This window comes from Acyrthosiphon pisum, chromosome A2 (genome assembly GCF_005508785.2).
Source record: "Acyrthosiphon pisum isolate AL4f chromosome A2, pea_aphid_22Mar2018_4r6ur, whole genome shotgun sequence".
Classification (NCBI taxonomy): Eukaryota; Metazoa; Arthropoda; class Insecta; order Hemiptera; family Aphididae; genus Acyrthosiphon; species Acyrthosiphon pisum.
In genome coordinates, this window is record NC_042495.1 from 49994140 (window position 1) to 50006172 (window position 12033).

The 12033-nt window shown below is 31.4% G+C and overlaps 1 protein-coding gene across 1 annotated transcript in view; it reads right to left on the reverse strand.

Annotated features, from left to right (window-relative positions):
• The window catches only part of LOC100165234 (putative transcription factor SOX-15), an 88434-nt gene that overhangs the window by 64794 nt on the left and 11607 nt on the right, over nucleotides 1–12033 (reverse strand). Inside the window, exon 2 of the mRNA XM_001952507.5 lies at nucleotides 2895–3481. Within this exon, the coding sequence (XP_001952542.2) occupies nucleotides 2895–3481 (587 nt within the window). The remainder of the gene's footprint in view (nucleotides 1–2894; nucleotides 3482–12033) is intronic.

Genomic DNA, 12033 nt, shown 5'->3' on the forward strand with positions numbered 1-12033 from the left:
CAGACCTTTATATGGATGATTTAGTATCATGTTATACCTAAGTAAAGTTGCGCATTGGAGTAGAATACCGATTACCAAAATCTGATCTTTAAGACACAAATATTAGTCCATCTTCCGTGGCCTTCACGTATGTCCACCTATCACAAAATTAAATACAAAAATAAACTCACTAGTATGCAAGCAAGTTTATATTATTATTAAAAAACATATTATATAATTGTTAACCGGCATTTGTATAATTATATTATTTTGTAAAATCGAGTTTCCGATCGCATAATAATATATTGAAATCGAACTCCACAATTTGTATATCCAGATACATTTTAAAGTCAATCACTTATACGATGGTTTAAAAAAAACTGTATTATACTATATATCAATGAATATATCACTTTTTATTATATACGGTAGTGTGTTTTTTATGTTACCGGACAACGATTACAGTTGAAGATCTTATCAATATTATTAATGTGTATAGTTTTTAATTGAAACGATCAAATAACACAGTCGAACAAGAGATATTTTGATTACCATCTATTGTGTTATTAGACATCCGTTTGGTTTTTAAAATATTTTGAATATTTACCAGACACGAAATAATAATATAGTTTTACTTTCGATAGATACACTGTAACAAGTATTAGCTGCAGCAGTACGACACAGTTATTATACAATTTAAAATTACCAATCGAATCACATGGTAGACAATATAAAAATATACATTTGTGTCACACACATTTCAATAAAAAAAAATAACGATTGTGTACATTATGTTCGCAGAGTGTAATCGTAAAATGTGTTTGTTTTTATTTTATTTTTTTATATATATAATTATACCCATAAACGACGGTGTTTTATCATTGTACGTGATATATAATATACGCGAGGGTGATCATGTAGGTATTGCGTAAAAAAAAATAAAAACTACTTTGCGCCAGGATTAGATATGAGGACGACAACGTCAGTGGCGGTGCGATATATTGAATTTTCTAAGGTAACCAACCGGTTTGACTGTGTATGTAAATAATATTGCAGTGACTACGCGAATTTCCGCATGTTTAATTGACATCGGCAAAGACGCCGCACGACGAGTTCTAATATGATATAGAAATATATGATATTATACGTTTAAAGTTTAAACAAACGGTACAGACGAGGCACCGGCGGCACTAGTGCAGGCTGCAGCAGAGGAGTTCGGCACGAGCGAAGGGTGGGCGAGCAAGAGAGAAATAAAAAGTGAAGTTAGATAAGAAAAAAAATAGTAATAATAATAAAGAAAAAGGGATACGCGATTTAAATACAAACAGGGGCGTTTTGTTCCATTTGTTCCGCCGTCGTCGTGCGAGGTTAATGCATTTGGCCCTTATATGGATATGTCGGGTTTGGCGCTCCCAATAAGATACCGAGCTCGTGTTGCTCTGTAAAAATGTACGTACTTATGTATGATATATATAGATATATATATTATGTATACTATATACATCTCACCTTTGTACAAATAGAAGACAAAGACAATGTATACGCAGTACGCAATATGTATATAAGACATATGCGCGTATTTGTGTGCATGACGTGTCGTATGTGTACGAGTCGGTGTGTTTGTTATTATTTATTTTATTTTTTATTTGCGCAACTTTTAGCGACTTACTACCCTATTGTTTTGGCCTCGCGTATAGCACGAGGCCCAGGACTGTGCGCAGCTATCCCCAGCGAAAAATATTCTAACAGGTGTGCGTCGACGTTATCCGTACGTGTACCCACCTATATATATTTTATGACGCCGCAGCGGCCGAAGACAGCTGCGATGGAACCGTTGTTTGTACACGGGTCGCAACAGTTATATTATGTAACTACCTATCTAAAATGCCATGTGGGGGCGAAGTGAATTTTAGGAAAAAAATTACTGTCGTGCAAAGCAGGTGAACGAATTTTCGATAAAATACAGGTATACATGCTGCAGTTGATTGACGACGACCGGATGCAATCGAAATATTATGTAGTCTTTCGACGCATGTTTAAATTATTTATAAAATATAATATGTCAGATCTACGAGAGGCACCCTGTATATACGCGCGTCTTAAACATATGCACCTTTTCACTTTTTATTTATTGTAAATATAGGCTAAATAAAATATAGCCTCTCGTTATCCCCAAGATATATGACTTGCATTTCGTATGAAAAGTACCGCAAACGGACGATAGTTAATTAGAACGACATGCATATTATATTAATATTTATAGTACATAATCCAAACGATAAAATATAAATAAAAGCACACGCCGAAATCGCGATCACAAGAATTTGAGATAGTTACACAAACCACCCGCTTGTAATACAAGTATGCTTGACGTAACTAATTAATTTGACGAGATATCGCTAGAATAGTAAGGTACCTATACTATATTATTTATTAATTATTATAATATATTTTACCAACTCACTAATTCAACCCAAACGACGCATTCGTAAATAATCTGTAGCAGTTTGCCAGACATCCAATTTGCGAAAATATATATTATAATACAATACGTAACAGAATAATAACATGACTATTCATTATTTTGAGTCACGGCATACTGTTAAAAAACATAAATATGACTACTACAACTAGTATATAGGTAGTAAGTAAAACAAATATAGGTCTATACTCTATAGCTAAATGCAGGACCCTAATAGTTTTGGGCATTATATCCTAAATAAAATCTTAAAATCTTATTGGTTACTGGTGGTCTCTTTAAGTCAATAAACGTGTTTTGGGGGTATCACAGTAGCATTACAAATTCAGCGCCACTGAAGATACCTTTGAACTTTTATACTAATGAATCATATTACCTATATTGTTATATTACCCATAAAAACTACTTACTACTAATAATGTATTAAGTTACTCACCGAGCATCTTGCTGAGGTCAGCGTTGTGCAAGTCGGGATTTTCGTCAGCCAATTTTTTCCGCTCCACCTTGGCCCATACCATGAACGCGTTCATGGGTCTCCGGATCCGCTGCTCCTTGACCGCCTTCTGTTGCTGTTGCTGCGTCATCTTGGCCGTCTGTTGCTGCTGCTGCTGCTGCTGCTGTTGGCTACCTCCAGTCAAGCCGTTGTTATCCTGCTGCCGCTGCTGGTGATGCGACTGGTACGCCGATGACAGCTGCTGTTGGTGGTGCAGGTGATGTTCGAAAGCCGACCCTCCGCCATTATGCTGTAGCCAACAAGCGGCGGCCGCGTCGTCCGAAGACTTTTGCGCCGATAGAGAAGGTGGTACCACCATTTGGGACACTGGTATCTGCTGCTGCTGCTGTTGGATTTCGGCGGCCGTCGACTGATGGAACTGGCCAGCGCCGTAATTTCGGTGGTATGGCTGGTAAGCGTACACGGAACAAGGCGAACCGGAAGTGGGCGAGTGACCTAGGCCCCCGTACAACCCCTGGTGGTGCGGAGAGTCTAGACCATGGGCTTGTAACTTAAAGTCTTCGGTTATCCTGCAGAGAGAAACACTGTCAGATTTACAATTACAGATTTTTTAGCTATAGCATTGAATATAAATAGGTACTAGTATTATACTATTACCTATTATACTATTATTAGGTATAATATTATTTATAATAAATGGTTATAATATAGCTATAATTATAAACTTGTAGGTACATTTATAAATTATAGCTATTTATATTATAAATTGACACGCAAGTGCTGTCAACGAATCTCAATCGATATTTATTGTTACTGAAATGAACATGCATTATTATAGATGGGAGCAATTTATTGTTTTAGTGACATCGTATCCGAGCTATGATTTTAAGGAATCTAGGTATCGGTACTTTTCCAAAGCAAAATAAACTTCTAGACATTTCGATAACATTTTCAAAAAAATATTTTGCTTCTGGACAATCAATTAAAAATATATATTACCGTTTACAAGAACATCAATGAACTTAAAATAAAACACTAAATGTTAGTACATTTTTAAAAACGTACATACATTTCAAGATTTAGTTATTCCATAGTATGATTAAGAATCTTTAAAATGTAATTTACTTATATATTTTACTAGATAATTCATTGTCAAAAATAAAATCATTCTAAATCATTGTAAATAGGTATTAGGCGGCGATTAAGTGAATAGGTAAAAGAAATTGTAACCGGTATACCTACCTATTTTTTTTTTCGGTTGTAGGCAAACTTTGAAATGTACGCATACAATAATTGACTGAATGTATATTTATATAATATAATAGGTATTAATATATTATTCAGATTTCAGAAAATGCAGTGTATTAGAATATATTTTAATAAGTTAATTAAAGGACTAATATTGTGATTTTTGAAGACGTATAAAATATTTTCTTGCGTTTTCGACACACACTGTTTATGTATAGTGACTACCTATTATTAATCACTAATCTGCCAAATGACGCATAATACTATAAATATATATATATACATAAATATATAATATTATTATGTCCGCTACTAAATCTGTTCCACATACTTTATAGGTACGTGAGACGGAGTAGTTTATTTGTCATTCGACAGAATAGTGTCTGTATGTAAAATATTATATTCCAGTATTATATTATATACAATATCACAAAAATTGTATAATAATGAATATAATACCAGTATCGATTTATTTTTTTAATCGTTACCTATTCATAATATGATACTGTCAAATGCCAATGTAAGTCGAATGCAATCAAACAATAATAATAAGCGGCTACACTAATTTATATAGACCTTTATTATTTCCCAAAAGTTTTAAAACAATGCCTAGTTTAAGCATCATTGCATCAAACATAGTAATACCGTATAAAATATACACAATGCTCCTTGTACATTATAAAACACGTTTTCATGGTCATAGTGAATTATTCAGTACGATAGGATGAGTATTGGTTTAGTTTATTGATATACAAATAAGTAAAACAAAAATCAGAATGTCGAAGATGGGCGTACATTGAACTTCTATTAGCCAAGCAGCAACGCACTGTTGATAAGTAAGCTAATGTCGTCGATGTAAAAAACAACCTACCTATATATAATAAAAGTGTAACGATAAACAGACACATCACACATCATAATATTATAATATCATAATGTATGCTGGAATAACAGTAGAAACGTCAGGAGGTGGCAGTTGACGCGAAACGATTTCATCATTAGGTACTCGTTTTTAATAGGTAATTATTTTTTGTTTATAGTACCTATGTAATTCTTAAATCCGATCAGCTGTAAATCTGTCTACTGTATTTAGACGAGATAGAAATACTCATATTTATATATTATTATACAAGAGCGGGTTTCGAAATGTTTCTAATATAGGTAACTACACTATAACAGACGCATTGTTAAGCGTGATTTAATGTTAAAAAAAAATTATGAGTCACGTGCAATAATTTAGCTTATATAACAACATTGGGGATAATAATATTATACGAGTAACAACGCACGTTATATAGGTACACTGAACAACGTTCTATTAAAAACCGATAATATATTTTATATGCAAAGAGTACTACAGCACATATATAGTTACAATATATATTTTGTTATATATACCTACCTAACGTCCTATTACCGATGGGGCCTCCTATATATTATAATATTATACTATGCGGCCTATACCGAAAACTACTTTCTTATCAGTTAAATTAACCTCTACCATTGTTAAGCGTGTCAAATTATTTCATTATTATTTTTCTGAACCTACCGCCATACAGACTGTTATTATGGGTTCGGTATATACGTGTATACTATTGGCATCTCATTAATATTGCATAAATATCCGTAGACAAAGCGTTCGCATTCGTTCTAAATAATAATAATACTGTCCCCGCGCTCAACACGGGTGGAATATTGTTGGCTGTTGCTATGTATCATAAATTGGAATAGATGCTAAATATATGAAAAATAGGGCAATATTATGCTCTTGTGCACGCAGTATAGGTACAATATACACAAACGTTATTAGGTGGGTATTCAATTCTACATTATTGATATTTTCCGCGCGAAACGTACACAGTTCGAATATTAGAAAAAATGTGCCAAGGCCATAATGATAAATTATTATTTTTCAAGTCCAAATAATAAATACTTAGCGTATTAAATGTCCAAATTACAAGATGTATGTTCATTAAATTATAGATAAATTATTGCCCCTTACAGAAATTAAAGTTACAATAAGTTAATAAAATATATATTATATCCTTATAATACATGACACGAATTCGAACAACTTTAACTAAAAAGTCCCATGATGATATCCGACTTCTGCAGCTGAGTCCAGTATATAAATCGAGCATTATAGTTAAAATAACTAATGAAAAGTTGATTTTTATATAAGTATTATGTAAGGTATGATACCAAATAATATATATCACGGCAGTCAATTATTCTATAAGTGTTCATATTGCTTGTGAGAAAAGTTAAACGCCGAAAAATGAAAATGTACTACATTTTTCGAACCTAAATTCCGTTTGTACAAAAACTATTCGTCATACACAAACGCACTATTCTGTATCGAAGTCACGAAAAATAAGACGTTATCTTTTTAAACAAATTTCGTGTTTTGTTAGTACTTATATGAATATGAAAACATGCACAGTTATACGCGTATTACCAATGCTGCTATACATGTACCTATATATTATAATAATATAGCAGTTGATTACTATTCGACAAGATCGAAATTGTTTTGTAACCGTTTTGTTCTCGATTACCATGCTGCACCAGTATGTAACCCTAAATCTCGAAATGTTATAAAAATATTTGTTTCGATAAGTTTATGCTTGCTTATCAGCGTAAATTTATAACCCATATAAAACGATGGCGGTGTGAGGGGAGGTATATTAATTAAATGTCATTATTTAGGTTTCATGAGTTTTAGCGAGTTTTAGTTTCAAACGAGAAATTCCACAGACTTCGTCGCCTCTATATTATCATAATATTATAACAGGGACATATTATTTGTATATAAAATCATAACATTAATTAATTTTACTCATTCCTAGAGACTAGAGTTATATAAGAAAATTATGATAAACACGAATATCATAAATACGCATTTTTAAAAGTTGTGTTTCATAGACTTAGTACTTTCTCATAAGAACCTTTTTTCTATGTTTTTCCCAATTTCACTGTCTCACTTTCAACATCGCCCACTAAAAAAAATTATGCAGCTATAAGTTATTACATAATATATTATACATATACAGGGCGATTCTTCACCAAGCATGCTCGCCCCCTATTTTTCTTGGATAATGCAGTTATTTAAAATTTGATTTTTGGAATTCATAAATATACTTAAAATTTAAAAACCATATTTTTAAATTCTTGAGATTTGTTGTACTACTTATAATGAGTTTCCTGTGGAGATACAAACTTTGTTTTTCAAATGAGAACCCTGCCCTCTTCAACTGTAAATTATTCAACGGATAATTTTTCTGAAAAATTTGACGTATCAGAATCAAAATTCGTACTTTGTGTTCTAAGGATAAAATGTCCATGGTAATGGGTTTATAAGATGTGGGGGCTATGGTGATATGAAAATTGAAGTCATTAATATTAATCTATCAACATTAATAATTTGTGAAAATGTACCAAGTAGGTTTAATCAATACTATAGTTCCAATATTACGTCGTTTTATATTTTTATAAAACCACTTTTAAGGACTATTATCCTTAGTACAAACCTATTAATAACTATAAGAAACTACTCACTCAAATTTTGAACTATAAGTACCTACATCAACATTTTCAAAAAAATATCCATTAAATAATTTACAGTAAAAAAAATTGGTTCTCATTTTAAAAACAGAAGTTTGTACCACCACAACTGGATACTAAAGAGTACAAAAAAATTCAAAGGTTTGAATAAATTCGTTATTAAAGGCAAAAATTGGGGTAGGAATGCTCGGTGATTCATAATGTAGGTATAAAACACATTGATTGCCTAACGAAAATACTACAACAGCGATTCCCAAAGTATGTTCCGCGAAACCTTAAAGTTCCATGGGACAATCTCAGGGGTTCCGCCAAATGTATGTGAATATTGAGAAAATTATTTTATATTATACTTGAAAATAAAGTTCACATAAATAATAGTTACTAGTATAAAATTGCTGTTAAATATTCATTTTACGGTCATTGTGGTCCCACGAAACTTTTCCCTAGATGTGTCGTGCAGGTCATTAAAGTTTGGGAACCACTGTACTACAACACAGTGAACATGGTATTTGTCTAACAATTTATTGCGTAATATCATATTGAATACCTATTTTGTACTCGCTTGTAATATTAATCAATTTTCTCGTCATCTTTCGATATCTCTATTAAATAAAAGACAAAAATATTGTTATTGTATTGTATTAAGACGTTCGAACCGGTCACTTCATCCCTTCGATTTCGACCGATTTTATAGATTACGCGATGTTTGTCCAATAGCGTCCGCTTAACAACACAACAGGCCAGCCAATGCAAACGGGGCGGAACGCGGCCATTTATTATTTGTCACGCCGACGACTTGGGTAAAATTTTCAAACGGACACTATATTATTATGTACGTATATATATATAAAGAGAGAGAGAGAAAAATAGAAATAGAGTGAGAGAGTGAAAGAGGGAACGTGTAGAGTACGATTACGCAAAATCGATGTTTTATTTTTTACCATTATTTTGACAAAAAGTGTGCACGTGTCATTGTGCTGTATTATAATACAATATCTAAAGGTGTATATATGGTATATTTAGTTCAATATTTTATCTATATTCAGCCGATACAATCATAGAGAACATTATGGAACTCAAAGTATGGAAGATTGTAACGTAAAAATATAGTTAAGAATAAAAATATATAGTATTAGATTAACGAATAAGACACAATATTTTAAATTGGTATTAATTGGTATACATATACGACCAAAGAACGGTAATGTTGCTACAATATACTCAACTACATCCAATATCCATATGATTATAATTATGTATATATAATATAGGTATTAGGTATACCTACATTTGAAGCTTTCTCGTGGGACTGGGACATTTAAGTAACTTTTGTAACTAATTGTTTAATGAAATAAACAAAAACTAGTAAGAATAAACGCGCAAATATAATACGATATTAGGTAATACTAATTATCTAATTGAGATAATTTTTTTTTTTCAAATTATAATCGTTAATATAATAACACAAAACCACACATTTTCGATACACAGAAACACAACACTTAGTTATGTAGGTAGCATATTCAAGTATCCAACTATTAATTATAAAACTAACATAAAATATATTCTTATTATTAAGTGACATTGTAAAGTAATTTTGGATGTATTGTACCTTGGTAAGTATAATAACAACAATACATTCGAGTATAACGAATACTTACGTATACCGAAATGATTGATCGAGACATTTAGCTCACAACGTCGTCCCATTAATATTTGGTAGGTACCCATGATTGGCCATTGGCCATTAGTGCACATTACGCTTGTCGATGAACCGATTTCGCGAGTTTCGTCAGAATTTGCTATTTTATATCGTGTATATATAGAAAGATGTTTATGTATTATTACGTAAATAGCAGCGTATATTTTTTTTATACAACGTATTTTTTGTCCACGAATTTTGTCCAAAATAAAAAACGATAACAATAATAATGCGCTTTTTTTTATTCTTTTCTTATCGCCAACGCTTCCGACGGGTCACGTTTGACATTCAATCCTCGAAAAAAAAAGCTTATCATATAATAATTATTATTTTAGCGATAAACTCGTTTCGCTCATGGTGCACTTTACGATTTACACACGGGCGTCTTATCTACGAGAGCATATACGCATGCTCACACGCGTATGCGAAGCCTGTACAAATACACACACACGCAGCACTATAATAATATATTATATTTTTACTATTATTATTATTAGTTATATAACATCATATATACATATATTTATATATTATTGTGTGTAAAACAGTATACCTGCTGGCTGCTGCACGTGGTCATTGTGATAAAAACAGTATTCTGAATCGGACTAGAGGAACAGTCTTGTCATTAAAAAAAAGTTTCATATCTGGGGAAATATTATATGGTATAATAATATTGTTAGTTTTGACAGCAACAAATTATAAAAGGCCCTGGAAATCTTTAAAATAATATGCTTTCTGAAATTTCGATTGATATACATATATTTGGGCAACGACAAAACCAAAAAATTGCGGAAGATTACGCGATATTATTGTGATCTATCCCCCACAATTAACAATTTATTATCCAAAAATATATTTTCCTCTTAAAATATAATTTTCCTCTTTTTACCGTAGTCGATACGGCACACAGACACACATAATATTATTCACGTGAGAAGGGTTTTACGGTTACGTTTTTTTTTATTTGTTATTTTGTTATTATTATTTTTTTTTTAAATATATACACGCGTTATAATAATACGTTTATTCGGTTGGGCTATCGCGTACCTATTGTTATCTTTTACAGTTTTACATGCGCGTAACGCCGATTACGAGCGTATATATTAACACGGTGCAAAATATGGACAATTAAAAACAATACTACTAATAATAATATTAATATTATTATGTTTGTATTAACGCAATAGCATATTATTTTTAATATATATATAATATTGTTTTTACGGCTTGTTGCTTTTGTTGTTCACGTACATTATACCTACGCCTCTTCTTATCCTTCTTTTCGCGCATACTTTATAAAATATACAGGCATTAGATATAGGTACGAATTGCCGGACGATAATAGTACCAACATCTAACTGCATCGTCTAAAATATTATTATATACGCGTATAGATGCGCCAAATAAAAATGATCTTAAACGCGACTAAATGCATCAATACATCTGGACATTTTAACGATTTTAGTCGTTCATCGAAAACACGTTTGCGCTGCTCTGTCCATATTTAGTTGTCCTAGTGAATCAATAGAGAAATTCAAAACAATTGGAAAACAGAGGACTTTGAGAGGTACAGACTACAGACTGTACATTTTATTATTTTTATATCCTAACAAAAATTAAAAAACTACAAACTCTCCAAAATATATTCCTAAGAACAGCACTAAAAGCCTCTATATAGGTTCATACGAAATATACATCTTCATATCGATACGACACGGAATCACCGTATACCTATCAACATTCAATATGGATAAAAAAAACTATTAACAATTCCCGCGACAGACTAAATAAAACCGAAAGATCTCCACTTCAAAATCATCGAAAAACCTCCAATTCCAGATTAAAACCATATACATAGGTATTATTCCTAGATAAGACCACGAAGACAAACCAGAGAACTAATAAAAAAGATATTTCTCTAAGTATTATTTGTAATATTTTTATTGTAACATCGTAAAAATATTGAGTACCTACCTACTAAATAAAAAATATTAATAAAACAATTCTTTATGAAGATTACAGAAGTGTGCCATTATAATATATAGTTAAAAAAAATAACACGTGCACCAAATCTTATAGAATGCTGTACCTATCAATAGGAATTATAATAGGTAATTGGTATAACATTATGTTGTTATAAATAAACGATTAAAGGGTATTACCTTTATGGATACCGGCCAGGAGTTAGTATAGTTAGCAATCATATTATATTCATGTATATATATATATATATATAATCATATTTTTACAACCTGTTATTATTACCTTAATCCAAATAAATGTACTGCAATCGTCAAGTATAAATCAAACGTAATAAAAATGTCTATTAAACACACATAAGAAATTATAGATAATTTAATTGAAGTAGGTATTAATTAATAAAGTAGGTATAAAAAATTAAAAATGTTCGAATAATACACATGCAGATAAGAATATTAAATAATAGTGTGAATAAATCAAATATTTTCATCAATTAAATTTTACTTTGAAAATAGCAATACATTATTCCATCCAACTTGATAAATTAATTGTTCAAGCACAAAAATAACAATACAAGTAACCTAACCTAACCTAACCTAACAAGTGAACAGAAATTAAGATAGCAAT